The sequence below is a fragment of the Abrus precatorius genome, unplaced genomic scaffold (genome assembly GCF_003935025.1).
Source record: "Abrus precatorius isolate BTA unplaced genomic scaffold, Abrus_2018 Scaffold6, whole genome shotgun sequence".
Classification (NCBI taxonomy): Eukaryota; Viridiplantae; Streptophyta; class Magnoliopsida; order Fabales; family Fabaceae; genus Abrus; species Abrus precatorius.
This window is the reverse complement of record NW_020874406.1, coordinates 8,903,875-8,920,373: the sequence shown is the minus strand read 5'-3', so window position 1 is coordinate 8,920,373 and position 16,499 is coordinate 8,903,875. Positions and strand designations below refer to the sequence as shown.

Here is a 16,499-nt window from a genome sequence, read left to right as displayed (position 1 = left end):
AAAAAAAATTAAAATGAATAGTTAGAAAAGGCAACAGTTGTCGCGTGTTAAAATTAATTACCAAGTGTGGATTTATTTAGTTGTTGTAACTTTATTGTACACATTAAAAAAAACTGTGAAATAAAAATATTATTTTATAATCACAAAATGCTATTCTAACACCCACATAAGTTAAAATAAACCTGAGAACAGCTTAGTGTAGCCTCATTTCTTGGTTATTCTTTCATATTCAGCGAATGCACAAATATTTGAGTGATGATCTTCTTTTCATAATAATCTTCCGCTTTCCATCCTGAATTGAATCACCGCATGTCCCAAATAATGAGCCCCAGAACGTACTTCTTCTGTTCTCCCCTTATACACTCATACACCATCATCCTCTTCTCTCTGCTAAGCCTAACCACAATCACCTTCTCTTCTTATCTGGATCCGAAATTCCAAGCCTGTGAGCCCAAAAGATGTGGGAATAGCCAAAACATAAGCTACCCCTTCTACATCAAAGGACAACAACAACCCTTCTGTGGGTACCCTCGTTTTGAACTCACCTGTGGCTCCAATGGCTTTCCAATTCTCAACACATCCAATACCCCATACATCGTTCACAATATTTTCTACCAAAACCAATCACTCCGAGTGTCTGAGCTTGAGTTTTCAAAACTCGGCACCAATCAGTGTATTGCTAAAATAGGCAATTTCACCCATCGCAGTAGAAGGTTCAGTGTTGCTCCCAACCAAAAGGAGTTGTTATTGTACTACGGCTGTGACTCACTGTTCTTTCCTGAAGAACACAAAATTGGGTGTTCAGCTAAAAACAAAACGCGTTCAATTGTGGGATTGTATAGGAAGGATCAAAATTTGAGCATAGCGTTGAAAAATTGCACGGGTGGGTTTGTGATAACAAGTGTGGAAGATGAGAGAGGAGGAGTTAAAAAGGCATTACAAAGAGGGTTTGTGTTGAATTGGATAGCCAGTGGGTGTGATGAGTGTAAGAACAGTGGAGGAAGGTGCGGATTCGATCTAAACCCGAAAATATATGCTTTCAGGTGTTACTGCCCTGATCATGTTTCTGATGATAAATGTCATCGTCTTCCGCCACCACTGCCAGGTTAGCCTCTCTTTCTGGTTGATAACTTTTCATCTTTCTTTTCTTAAATTAACAGAGAATAACACCTATGAATTTGTTCTGAAGTCAAGCTAATAAGTGTATTAATAATAAGATGTTCTATAATTTTTTTTATAAAACTACAATAAAATTGTATTAGAAATTATGATAATGTCTATAGATTATATTTTATTGCAACTTTGTACACTATTATAATATTATTCATCTAACTTTATCTTTCTATTTTTATCGAATGCATACATCTCTTGTCAAAGAATATTTATTCTTGAAAGAATTTGGAAATAAAACATATTTATTACTCATGTACATGTACGTTAAAAACAGTTTAATTTTTTTTAAGTGATTGTTATTATACTTAAGGTAAATCCAGATTCAAACTTTTATTTTTAATTATTTTCAATGACACTTTTTATTTTAAAAAAATAATAATAAATTATCGTTTTTCAACTTTTAAAAAATAAGAAATAAAGATTGAAACAATATAATAATTTTATAATTATTATTCAAAATATATAATATAAAATTATTTTTTAATAAATACATAGTTAATAAGTATTTTTAAATATTATTAATACATTTTTACAATAATCTTCAATACAGCTCAGGATATTTTTTTTCATAAAAAAAATATTTATAAATTTTCTGACTAATATTTTAAAGATATTAATTAATAAAACATTTTAAAATTAAGATTATTGAAGAATATTTTCCCATTTTTTCTCTTTTCTACAATGAGATTTATTTCTTGCTTTTTTAGGAAATGGGCTCTTTGGGCTCGATTCTTGCGTTTAAAAAAGCAATTCATTTAGAACAAACAAAAAAGCAGAAAGTAATTCAATGGTTGTCAATAAAATTAGTACTTTAGAACTCTTAGACCTACAATTCTTCGTAATAATTGATTATTAAAAATAATTATTAATCATTTATACAAGTGGATTTTATTACTCACGAAGGCTTCTCAGGTAATACATACTTAAACAAGATTTAAAGATTTACTTATTATTTAGACGAGAAAAAATAGTGAATTCAATCAAGTATTTTATTATTTTTTTGGTAAAAGATTTAAGTCACATTGTTTAGTAATTTAGTGCGTTATTAGAGTTGAGAGTGACATGTGTCCGAGACCTTTTTGAACCCCATCGTTACTCCTGAAAGCACCCCCTTATAATAGTTAATACATAAAATAAAATGTCAAAGGTTTGAATAATCTCAGTTGTTTTCGTTCAACTGTTCAACGGGGATAGGAATAAGCAAATAAAAAACAATTCGACGTGGACAGATAGAAGAGGGGGATGGAAGGAAGAAAAAACATAATTACTAATACGATAAAAAAAATGGAAGGATAAAAAGAAAAAGAGGTAAGAAAATTGAATTTAAAAGAAAGTGGATCTGAAAATATAAAAGATTTGTTTGGTTTTAAAAAATATTTTATATATTTTTAAAATATAAAAATGTCATCTTATTTATATTATATTTTTTATTTTTAAAATTTATAAAAGAAACATTGAAAATAAAAAGTAAAAATAATACGATAAATAAAAGTAAAAGTTAAAAATATTCTTTGAAGCTGAATAGCCTAAAAGAGTAGTTATAAGAAAATATTATAAGAATAAAAGCTTATTCTTATACCAGACCTTTAAGTTGTTCCAAAACCGTAAACATTTCCAACTTTGGTCAAGTTGTTGAACTTGGCTAGCTAGGATGCCCCATTTGGCATTTAGGTGAAAATGAAATAGCTCTGAATGCCAAATTGGTTCAAAAGTCTAAGATATGGGGCTGATAACGACAACTAGGCACCGTCCATTCCCACCCGTTACAATGAAAGTAAAATGTCGCCGAGTTAGACCTTAATTGCAGGTCAAACTCGTGCTCTTTCTATCCTCACACTTCTCGTCTTCATTAGTCTCTTCTTGTTTCTTTATTGTCCCCTCTGTCATTCATACATCATCTTCTTCTATCTTATATCCACACTCACTGGCTTTCTGTTTTTGAATCCCAAGTTCGAAGACATGTGGGATAAGCTACCCTTTCCAAGAACCTTTTTGTGGGAACCCAGGGTTTGAGGTTACTTGCAAGATTGGCTTCCCAATTCTCAATCTTATCTATCAACACCCAAATACACTGCAAAAAATTTCTTCAATAACCATTCACTCCAAGTATCCTACCCTGCCTTCTCACATTATCTATCATTAAATTTTATATAAATTTTATTAATAAAAAATAACACTCCTTAAATTAGGAATGGATTTTTTCTTTGTGTGGAAATTAAGAATTGAATTAACATAAATTTTACTGACAAACCAAAAATATACTTCTATTTTCTATATATAAATAAATTATTAAAATCAATAAAAAAAACAATTATTTGTCATGAGTCTATATTGTATTTTAGAAATACTCATACAATTAAATGATATTAATGACTTATCAATTTTTATATATAAAAATAATAATAGCATGTTTACTCTTGTCTAATTTATTAAATTTAAAAATAATTTAATTAACTGAGTGAGTATTTTGTTGATACAAATTTTATAATAATTAAGGATATAATTTTTTAACAAGTAATGTATTTAAAATTGGTCTTTGTCTTTTATAACTACGGAAAAATGATAATAGTAATATATTAGTATATATATATTGTTAATATTTCTTTAATATATATAATTGTAAAATGGAGTTAAAAATCATATTTTTTAAAAGTAATTAAAACTAAGCATGCACCAGATTTTTGCGGCTTAGAATCAAGCTCAAGACATGTGGTGTGGTCTAAGTATTTTAGCTTTTCTAGTTTCTTTTATTTTGTTTGGTCAAAGCTTTTCCTGTTAGTGGCGAGTGAAGAACACTGGATACTTTGATTTTACCATGGTTGGTGTATGACCATTTCATTTTTTGGCCGAGGTCATTGTATGACCATGTCCATGTGTCTGAACCAAGGTTGGGCCCAACTTTTCCATTTGACTCTATAATGTGCCTGCTTTTCAAAGAAAGCAATGTGTTGACCAAAAAACAAAAGAAAAGAAAAAGAAAGTTTCGAAGAAAGCAACGTAACGTTGTAACGGATACAAAAGTATTAATTGCGTGGATAATACTAATTAAATACCTTGCTCTCTCGTTACCAACCATATTTTTTTAAACTCTTTTTACATTTTTACTAAAAACCTTCATCAAAATAGCTATTGAAAAAAAAATGATAGAATATATCTATATTTCTCATGATGTTAAACATTTTAAAATCATTACACCATTATTAAGTTGATATAATGTCTTTAGAAGGAAAAAAAAAATCTCTAGCAAAAGGCAAACAAGTGAAGGTCCTAGATGATTATGTTTACAAATTTGAAAGGCTCCGTTAAAAATATACTTATAAGTATTGATTTGAATAAGATGTTTGACTGATCTTTGTTTCACATCCGGAGTGAGATTATCAATGGGTTTCTATAATTCAAAGAAGTCCTATGAATTATAAAGATAGCCTTTAATGATGATTAATTTTGAAAGGAAAATCCTTTTTCTTTGTAGCAAAATCTTTTATTGGGGCAGCCATTAATATTAGAGGGAATGAATGAATAGTGGAGATTACCAGGATTAGTTTTCTTGGTTTGTAGAGCAATCCTAGAATAAGGTTATGTTAACCTTTAATATGTTTGACTGATAAGTCATCTTGAGAACCAATTTTTTAAGTCTTGAGAACTTGAGAATCAAAAGGCATTTTATTCTTAAAGTCTAAAATCTTTGAAAAAAAGGAATTATCCATTTGTACCTCAAAATGATATCCTCTTAGGTGAAAATTAAATTTTTGGATTCCATATTTAATTGCAAATGTCTCTTTGTATGTGGTATGATAATGCTTTTCTGTTTCTTTGAATTGGTCACTATCATGTCCACTGTATGCCTTTTTCTCATTGGTTTCTTATAGCAATATAGCTTCCCAATAGTGGTTACTAGCATATATTTGCAAAATTCTTTTTTCATTCCAGGGATCATAAGAAGAGGAGCATTTTGTGCCATTTTTTTCAAGTAAATGTTTGCTTGGGTTTGGTCGTTTCCCTAAGGAGGAGCATACTTCTTAAGAAGCTTAGATAATTGGCTAGTGTATTTGGTTGCATTAGGAATAAAATCTCTAATATAATTCAAAACTCTTAAGAATTGTTAAATCTGTTTCAGGGTGAGATTTTCATTTATAAAATCAATAAGTTCTTTAGCGATGTGTGGTTGAGGTTAATAATTTCCTTGAGAAAAATGCATTCCTAAAAAATCAATCTAAGATTGTCCAAGCTGAATTTTCTTTTTTGATAGCATAATCTCATACTTCTTGGATATATCATAAAGTTAGTCAAAGAGATTTGTTTTGAGGTGCAAAGATTATGTTTTGGTCAACCTCTTCTTGTTCTGTGAACAATGATTCTATATCTCCATCAATTGGTTCTAGAGATTGAACCAAGTTAAGAGCTTTTGAATTTTTATTAGGACATTTTTTTTATAACGCCATATTTTTCAACAAATTAAACATCTCTGACCTTTTTTCTGTTATCTTTTATCTTCTTTTTTTAAAAAACTTAATCTTTTTCCTTTCCTGTTCTTGGAGAATTTCTTTACTTTGTTGGACTTCTTTTTGGTTGAATAGACAGTTTTTGCCTTTACAACTTATCTCCAAGTAATTCTTTTTGAAAGCTTTGGTAAACTTTGATCTTTGGCTCATTACATTTGAAAAGAATTGGTGTTGCTTGCATAACTTATCACAAGCTTCTAAGGTCATCTGGTAAATTTGACTCAAGTCATTCCACCAAAATCTCTATCTTGGGATGTTGTCAACTTGTGAAGCTTTGGTTATAACTCTTAAGGAAGAGAAGCTATATAGGTGTTTTTTAAGCTAATATCATTGTATTCATTCAACAGATAAAACTTTTTTATCATCCTTTGGTGGTGCTTCACAAGGTCTTTTACTTTTAATGAGCAACATTTCATGTCAAAGTATTCTTGCCTCATTTTTCTGTTAAAGACTTCTATATCTCCTATAAATTTATCGTGGATAGCTTCGAATACAAAACAAGTGTTAGGGAGTTAGTGGAGCTGGTCTTGTTTAACATTCCCTAGATTTTGATACCTTCTTTTAAGGTACCAATCATTTTGCAACAAAACCCTAAATCAAGCATTTCTTTTTCATTTATTTAGAGAAAGATCGTCTAAAGTGAAGTAGGGTCCACCATTAACTTTTTACTCTATTTTTTCTTTTGGGAGCATCTTCTTTAAAAGAATCACAAAAATTTGGTGGTTTGTTACTAGATTCAGCTACATTTACTAATAGTATTCCAATAGTGTTTGTGATATTTTCCTCTATGGATTTAGAATGGGCTTTTTCTAGTAACTGCTCATGATCATATTCAGATTCATCTGTCTCTACTTTATAATGAACAAATGAGACCATTCCTTGGAAAGGATTTTGATCAATTTCCTTTTCCTTTTCCTTTTCCTTTTTGAGCTTTGAGGACAATTGTGGTGGTAATTGTTACAATTTGATTTGCAGCAGTGTGCTTCACGCAAAATTACTAACTAGCAAGTGTATTAGGTAGTTGTAGCAAATAATAAAATTTAGAATTCAATTTGAGTCCCAAGTATCATTCATAATGATCTTATTTTTAAATTACCACTTCACAATTTGACAATTAGTTGAGTCAAACAATTCATTTGGTAGATTTGTAACATGTAAAAATAAAAAATAACAATAATAGAAAATAATAAAGGTGATGTAAAAATAGAATACGAATTTGTGTTAAAATGTTATGTGAAAAGTAGTTAAGAATCACTTCACCAGATTTTCAATTTTAATATAACTATGTTCTAGACTCTTAAAAATTCTAATTGATTGATAATCAACTTCACTTATTTAACCAAAAGACAATATCTTACCTCATTAATCCTAATATCTAACTAAACTATCCTAATTTCTTAGGTGCAGTCCAATTAAACATTGCATTGAGTTCTGAAAAATGCTTATTCCTAAGATATCAATAACCTAGACATATGATTCAAATATGAGAAACTAACTCAATTTCCATTGATGAAAATTTCTTTAAGTTCAATTCAATTGAATGATCAATCCAACAATTGCATTAAAAATATGGACAAATGGGAGTTTAACTCCTAAAGAGGCGCTTTATGAAGCCTCTCGAAATTTGATTGGTTTATTTATTTCCTTTTTACATGCAAAAGAAGATATTTAGAAAAATAATCAAGACAAGGTTACTTTACCCTTTTTTACTTTTCATGATATATTGGCTAAGGATAAACTGAGGAGAAATAAAAAAGGAATAGCATTGAAATCTATTTTTATTGACCAATTAGAATTGTCTCCTAAGATCTATAATTGTCTCAAAAGATCCAATATTCATACATTATTAGAACTTTTGAATAACAATCAAGAAGACCTTATGGAAATAGAACATTTTCGTGTAGAAGATGTAAAATATATATTAGACATTTTAGAAATAGAAATGCATTTCACATAAATTTGAAATCCATTGGCATTGGTTTTTTTTTCATATTTTTATTATTTATAAAAATAAAGGTGAAAATGTGTAATTTGAATCCTTAGAATAAATTCATATACTCGGAATAGGCCAAAAGATGTATCTAGGGATTAGTCATTCAGTTCAAGGACGTAAGGTGCCCCCACTTTTTTAGAGTAAGAAGGGGTAGAGAAAATGCCTCGAGCCAATGTTCGAGTACCAGGTGCTACGACGCTGAAGTAATCCATGCAATACTCCCAAGAAAAGCTCGAACGACCTTCAATAAAAGGGTACCTATACCCAAAACTGACATAGGTGGGTAGGTAGAGAATACCTAGGGGTACAAGACAACTCTCTCTAAGGAACTCAGCAAAATAGCCCCGTAACTTCAGGAGAAGGGGTGCCTCCTCACAAAGGGGGTCGCAGTGACCAGGCCTGGGCGACTGTTTACTAAAAACACAGGTCTCCGCAAAGTTGTAAGAGCACGTATGGGCGCTTACACCTACCCAGTGCCGGAAGGTCAAGGAAGTTGGTGACCTGATGATAGGGAAGCCAGCGACCGAAGTCCCAGTAAACGGCGGCCGTAACTATAACGGTCATAAGGTAGCGAAATTCCTTGTCGGGTAAGTTTCGACCCGTATGAAAGGCGCAACGATTTGGGCACTGTCTCGGGGAGAGGCTTGGTGAATAGACATGTCTATGAAAATGCGGACTACCTGCACCTGGACAGAAAGACCCTATTAAGCTTCACTGTTCCCTCAAATTGGCTTTGGGCTTTTCTTGCACAGCTTAGGTGGAGGGCGAAGAAGGCCTCCTTCTGAGGGACCAGAGCCATCAGTGAGATACCACTTTGGAAGAGCTAGAATTCTAACCTTATGCTAGGACCTACGGGCCAAGGAACAGTTTTAGGTAGACAGTTTCTATGGGGCGTAGGCCTCCCCAAAGGTAACGGAGGCGTGCAAAGGTTTTCTCGGGCAAGATGGAGATTAGCCCTCGAGTGGAAAGGCATAAGGGAGCTTGACTATAAGACCCACCCGTCGAGTAGGGATGAAAGTCGGCCTTAGTGATCTGACGATGCCAAGTGGAAGGGCTGTCGCTCAACGGATAAAATTTACTCTAGGGATAACAGTTTGATCTTCCCCAAGAGCTCACATCGACAGGAAGGTTTGACACCTCGATGTCGGCTCTTCGCCACCTAGGGCTGTAGTATGTTCCAAGGTTAGGTTGTTCGCCTATTAAAGAGGTACGTGAGCTGGATTCAGAATGTCGTGAGATAGTTCGGTCTATATTCGGTGTGGGTGTTAGGGCATTGAGATGACCTTTCCCTAGTATGAGAGGACCGGGAATGACACACCTCTAGTGTGTTACATCACAATATTAAATCTAAAGTTCTAAACTATTTATACAATTATGAATATAAATGCAATTTTTATGGTATTTTCATGTTTATTTATTATTTTACTATTAAAAATTAAGCTAAAATTGTAGTAAAATGTAGATTTATATGTAATATTGATGTATTAGAGGAATCCAAAGGTTAGGTTTCAATTACAGTGCCAATAGAGGAAAGACTCATTTTTTACTTTTGTCTTTGAAGAATTTTTTGGCCTATATGTAGAGGGAAAGTGTATTGAAAGGTGTTGTGTATGTTGCTATGGGGAATAATGAAAGTGTTTTAGAGGGAGAGTAGTAGGTTGAAGGTGTTAGTGGAGAAGCAAAGAAAGAATGTATTTATGGTTTAACCTTAATCTGAGGTTAGAGCTCAGAATTGATGATATCATCCATTTCTCTTATCGCAGATTTCAAGCTTTGAATTTCTCTCCCCTTCTAGTTGAATTCTTTAGTGAAGTAGGCCTTATCTCTTAGCATTTCTGTTATTTCTTTCTATTATTTCTTCTTCAAGCTTCTCTATTTGTCTTTTTTTTTATTTTTTATAGTATTTCTTAAGCTTTTTTAGATAAATACTTTAGTCTTTTATTAGTTTTGTCCAAGTTGCTCAATATTTGGTCAATCTTGGTATCTATCCTTTTGAAGATGATATTATGAGCTTTGGAGTTTTAAGATTGCCAATTTAAGACTTCTTTAGCTTGGGACTAGGGTTTGAGCTTCTCATATGGGTGTACCTCATTTGGTATAATCAGTGGCTTTGCAGAAACTTTTAAAACAAGATTAAATTTTCTTTCAAGGGAAGAAAAATCTTATTTCATATTGGCTTGATGGGATGAAAACATCATGCATGGAATTGGCTCAAGTGTCATAATAGTAGGTTTACATGAATTAGATGGAGGAGGCCATATGATAAGATTTGGATCATTTGAAGGGTCTGGGTTGAGACTTTCTTTTCGTAATATCCTGTGAGTTTTATAGTAAATTGGTAAAGGTTCTCTCTTCTTGTGGATTCCTTCCCAAGGTGTGTTTCTTGGGTCTCTCCTTCTGGGTTTAGGAAGAAGTTTGCAGGGTTTTTTCTTCTGTTTTGGTTGATCTTCTTCTTCAAAGGTTTCTCCAGCATGCATCCACCGATTATATTTTGAATCACAGGTGGAAGGATCAACATCACATATAAAGTGTCTATCAAACTTGTTTTAAAAAATCATAGATCCATTATATTTGAAGCTATAAATATGAATTCCATCTTCCCTTTCTACAAGAATTACTGTCATAGATTGGAAGTAGCTTAAGAATTGGCTAGGTTCAACTTCTGATCTTTTGAATATGGTTTTTACAGATCCATCAACAAATTTTTAAAATGTTATGTTAAAAGTCTGGATGGGCCTGTTGTTTAGATGACCTTTTTCAGAGTTTGTAACCCACTCAAGAGATGAACTTTTCTTCAGACATTTGTCTAGGAACTTGAATGATAGATGAAACTTATTCTTCATCACTATTGGCAATGATAAACAAGTTGTCATGTCATGTGCACTTACTGGTATTGAAAGATCATAGGCATCATTTTGAAGCTTATAAATCATCTGATGATGAAAGGTAGCAAACTGTGTTCTTGTGATTTGGACTTGGAATTTAAGTCTTGTTAGGAAAGGTGTAATATCTGAGTGATACATTGTAGTTGGGAAAAAATGTCAAAACTACACTCCTTGCATAAAGGGTAGTTAGTAAGGTAGCAATTACTGCATGCTCATAATGAAGATAGGTAGTATCCAAGAAAGCTATTCTAGTGATCACCGGTATAGATTCTTTTTGCCATGAAAAGACAAAATGCGTCTTACAACACCAATGGTAAAGATGTATATCCTTCATGTCTCTAAGATTCTATAAACATCTTTGGAATTTTGAGATCTATATATTATTCTTAAGGAGTTGCTCTCAGTTCACACTAGTCCATTCTTGAAGGTTGAACACATTTCTTAATAAGAGACTATTTTCTAAGAATAAGCATGTTAATCTTATTGACTTGAATTTTTTTCTTTCGAAGTCATTATATTGACTTAATAGTGGTGTGATGGTTTCAGAGAGTTTATCATCATTAGGGATATAAATATATTTTATCAGGTTTTGTATTCTTTTAGTAGTTATTTTGACACAAGATTTTACTAAAGACATTAGAGAATTTAGATAAATAGGATCGGTAATGAAAGAGCTAGGTATTTTATTAGAATTATCCATGATTCAAGAATTCTTACTCCCTTTACTTATGATGTTTATCTTTAATATATTTATTAAAATTAAATATTATATTTTCTGCACCTTTTTCTCAATTTTTTTCTCAACTAACAATTACTAATGAAAAGACAGCTATAAAGTGAGCTAGTAAATAAAGAATAAAACTAGTAATTTTTATTTTTCAAAGAGTTAACATTACAATTTATTTTAAATCAAGTCAACAATAAATATATTTTAGATATTTTATAAATAAATTCATCTAAGCCTAATGAGACATTTGCATAATTCTCATATTACAAGTATTATTTTAATTTTTAAGACATGAATATCTTAAAGAGTCTTCAACTAAGACATGAATATTATATAAGTATTAAAAATAAGTTGATTAAATATTTTTATTTAATAAATTGAATTTATTATAAAATATTGAACATATGAATTAATAAATGTGAAATTATGTTAATTTATGATTTTGAGATTAAGTTTCTAAAAATATTTTTAAAAAATTTTGCTAGTTCAAAATTATCTCAATGAAAAATACATAAACTATTACAAAACAAAATTTTGATAAGTAAACACCTTTCATTGTAAAATTATGTTTTATCACAAGGTGTTAGTTTATGATGCTAAAAATCATAAGGGAGAAGTATCTTTCTAACAAGACATTGCCAATTGAATTGAACTTTGTATTAACTTAAGACCTTCTTATATGATTAAAGTGTAAGTGAAAAGAAAATTAATAGATGATGTCATGTAAGCGTGTATAGTACTTGAGAGTTTCTACTTTCTAGCCAATAGTTGAACAAAATTATGAATATTCAATTTTCTCTTGTGGCATTTGACTTGCAAATTTATTGAGCACATTTTTTAAAATAAAAAGTTAGCTTTTATTTTTATTTTTATAAATATTATACAGTTATCTTAATTTAAAAATAAAATTTATATTTTTCAGCATTAATTCTATTTTTAAGTATTAAAATAGAATATATAGCTTAATCAAGTACTTATTCAATAAACCTATTTCTAAAACAAAGAGTAAACCTTAAATTTACCATGAAACTTATCCTAATAAGTTAAGTACCCAACTTAAGAAAATAGAGTCCAAAAGTAAACTTCTTTCTATTCGTAGTCATTGGTGAATAGGTGAATATTGAACTTCAAATTCTTTCCTGAAATTTGTTTTTAGCAAATCTTTCATAGTCATCTTCAAAGTCAAATGGAATAGGAAGGTGTTATAAAGTGAAGAAGGTGAAGTGGTCTTTGATGGCCACAATTTAGGTGTTTCTTTTGCTCTTTTTTCTCGATTCACTCTCTTTCTTTGGGTGGCTGTAAATAGAAAAGGATACTAAGAAAGAGTGTCCATCTTCATTTGATTGTGTGGATATCTTAGCGACAATTGTTTTCCTTTTCACCTAAAATGAATAATAGACACCAATATTGTAGTATATTTGACTACAAAATAGTGATGATCATTCAGGTAAGCTTAGAGAGATCCAACTAGAAAATACAAAGAATGTTTTAATAGTTTTATGTTTTCTAGCGCCACTACTTTGACCATATGAGAGAAAAGAACTCTATGAGTACTATCCAAAAGTGATATAGTCTTTTATAATTATTAACTTCCTGCTAGCTTTTACTTTACCCTTTTTTGTCTCAAATTCAATTCAACTTTGTTTAAGTTTGTGAATTAGACTCATTGATTCTCTTAAGTTTTGGTGGTATGATTCTCAGAACCTTAGTTCATGATTATACAACATAAACACTACATTAAAGCTCAAGTGAGGTAAGGTTCTAAAAATTATACCACCAAAACTTGAGAAAATCAATGAGTTTAATTTAAGTTACGTACAAATTGTCACTAAAACAACAAAGGTCAATGTCAACATGATAATGTTTCATTATTACAATGGTGCAAAAGAGTTGCATTTGTAGTAGTTGCCTTTATTTGCTCTCCCTAAGAATATATTTTCCTTGTAAATTTATTTATTAGAGAATAATAGTTCTTTTTTATATATATAGAAAGCTATAAAATTTAGTTCTTGATTATACAACATAAACACTACATGAAAGGTCAAGTAAGGAAAGGTTTTGAAAATTATACCACCAAAACTTGAAAGAATCAATGAGTCTAATTTAAGTTACTATGATAAAAATTAGAAATAATCACATCACAAAAAATAGTCATTGTAGTGATAGTTTAAGGCCTTGTAAACCTTGCATTAGAACCACTTTCAATGTAGACTCAAGTTTCGTACGTTACTAATCTTTACATTTCACCATACTATATAGTTCCACCAACACCCACACAAGCTAGTTGTACACTAGCCTTGTGAATAGTTTCAAGCAATCATTGCAATATTAATCTCACCACTTGTACCATTGTTGTAGTTGAGAGACAAAACTTTGGTACTAATTAATAAGAACTTTAAATAATGATGTGAATTAATGTAGATCTTTTCTTGAGTTGATTCAATTAAGTTAATAAATAGAGTTGTATTATCTTACTCTAAAAGATTTGGATTTCAACATTTCCAAAAAGGGATAAAAGATGATGTTTTAAAATACAAAACAAGATAAAAAAAAAAAAAGTAAAATATGATTCGTAAAACATAAGTTATATTCTTGGTATAATTTGAACAAAAATTGGGATTTTAAACACATACAAACATGATAATGCAAAAAGATGAAAAAGAGAAAAATAAAAGAATTCTCTTATCGTACTGCATTTCTTTATTGTTTAATCTAATTTAATTGTTTCTTCAAACTTCAGTTGCAGCAGCTAAGAGATTGAATATGGCAGGAAAACTAGGCATAGGTAATATACCTTTTATGTCATATTTATATATTCAGTGTTTATCTAAATTTATTTATCTTGAATCAAATATTTCATAAAAGGGTAAGATAACAAAGTTGATTCCATGACTAGAACCTATGACCTCCTAATCACAAAATAGTAACCTTAACTATTTTGCCAATGCTCCCTTTCTAAATAAAATATTTCATCAGCTTGAAAAATTTAAAGTATAACCTTTACTTTTTTAGTTTTTGATGCAAACCAATAAAAATAAACAAGGAAAAGAGGAAAAGAAAGTTGATATTACTTGATATAAAAAGGAAAAGATCAGTATAATGAGTATTATTGCCCAGAGCTCTGCTCCTATAGAGAGCTAATGCCTTCCCTCCATAACTAATTTCTTAATTTTTAGACAAGATACCCTCTTACACACCAACTCCACTACTATAACAGACTCCCTCTTTACCCACTTACTTTCTCTCTGTCACATCACCCTTTTTGCCTATACATTTCTTCTTTCTTCTACTGTAAACCCTCCATTTTGTTGGCTCTGCCCCATATGAGCCCATATCCTTACCCGTAGCCCTAACAGATTCTCCCTTTCAGAAGTACAAAAATTGAACATGTTTTTAAATATTCTTTAAAAGATAACTTATCCAGATCTACAAGCTCAAGTTTTAGTATATATCTTCTATTGATATTTTCTTTTAACCTTTTTTACAGGTTTAGGTGTTGGATTCTTATTCATCTTGATGATTGGGCTACTCTTACTTTTCAAAAGAAAAAATAGTTCCTCACACAGTGAGTTCCAAACAAGAAAAACTCACTCTAATTCCTCTTTAAATCCAAATGTAGAAAGTGACAGTGTGTACTTTGGAATTCCCTTCTTCTCCTACAAAGAGCTTGAAGAAGCAACAAATCATTTTGACATTGATAAACAAATTGGAGATGGAGGCTTTGGCACTGTCTACTTCGGTAAGCACTCAAATTAAAAACTAGTCAATTTAATGTTAGTTGAAAAGTTAATTAGTCTACATCTTGTATAATTTATGCTTAGATCTTTAAAATACAGGAAAACTCAAAGATGGGCGGGAAGTTGCTGTCAAGCACTTATATGATCATAACTACAAACGGGTAGAGCAATTTACAAATGAAGTGCAGATCCTCACGCGTTTACGCCATAGAAATCTGGTGTCACTCTATGGTTGCACTTCATATCAAAGTCGTGAACTATTGCTTGTGTATGAATATATTCCAAATGGCACAGTTGGCAGCCATCTCCATGGGGAATTAGCAAAGCCTGGATTTTTACCATGGACTGTACGAATCAAAATAGCTATACAAACTGCCAGTGCATTGACATATCTTCATGCTTCTAAGATCATTCATCGTGATGTCAAAACTAACAACATTCTCCTTGACAATAGTTATTGTGTTAAAGTAGCAGATTTTGGCCTTTCAAGACTATTCTCCAATGATATCACTCATGTCTCCACAGCACCACAAGGTACCCCAGGTTATGTTGACCCAGAATATTACCAATGCTACCAGCTAACTAGCAAAAGTGATGTATATAGCTTTGGGGTTGTGCTTATTGAGTTAATATCATCTTTGCCAGCTGTTGATATGAATAGGCAAAAGGATGAAATTAACTTGTCAAATCTAGCCATAAAGAAGATTAGAAAAAGTGCATTAAGTGAGCTAGTTGATCCTTCTCTTGGTTTTGATTCAGACAATGAGGTTAAAAGGATGATAGTTCAGGTGGCAAAATTGGCTTTTCAATGTTTGCAACCGGACAGGGAATTAAGACCTTCCATGGATGAAGTGCTACAAGTATTAAAGAGAATTGAAAGTTGGAATAATGATCCAGAGCTAGAGCATTATGTCCATGCTTCTGAGGCTTTACATAATACTGTACTAGCCTCCCCTGAATTGGGTGAAGTTGGATTGTTGAAGAATGTGAAACTACCATCTTCATCAATATCCATTACAGATAGTTGGGAAAGTAAAACTACTACGTGTAATATCCATGCTTAATCACTTAGCCTATTATCATGCATACTTATAATACTTAACCTATTTTTGCCTAATCAATTTTTAGCACTCATTAGTAGTTGAAAACGAGTGAATTTAAGCATCATTATCTTGTGATTCACTTGTATAGTTATATATAAAATGCTTATATTTTGCAACATACCATATTCATGCCCACAATTTAGGGAATATAAATTTGAATATTCAAAATTTTAAAAAGACAATTATTAATTATATAAATGTACTAGAAATTTTATTAAGAAATAATTAAGTCTCCCCTTACTCAAGATAAAATTCACGTGAACATACGTGTATCTCTACAAGGAAATGAACTGGAAACAAACAAGAATGACAATTGACAAAACTAGCTAAAAGCCTAGTCTTATAAGTCTTGAAAATTAACTAACTTCTTGTTCCATAA

General features: G+C 31.1%; 1 protein-coding gene across 1 annotated transcript; it reads left to right on the top strand.

Moving 5' to 3' along the window:
- The first annotated feature begins 335 nt into the window (after positions 1-335).
- Positions 336-16,081, top strand: LOC113870116 (LEAF RUST 10 DISEASE-RESISTANCE LOCUS RECEPTOR-LIKE PROTEIN KINASE-like 1.1). Its single transcript, XM_027506714.1, has 4 exons — positions 336-1,084; positions 14,021-14,065; positions 14,768-15,019; positions 15,117-16,081. The coding sequence occupies exons 2-4, from the start codon at positions 14,044-14,046 to the stop codon at positions 16,079-16,081; spliced, it is 1,239 nt and encodes a 412-aa protein (XP_027362515.1). The 5' UTR covers positions 336-1,084; positions 14,021-14,043.
- Positions 16,082-16,499: the final 418 nt, after the last annotated feature.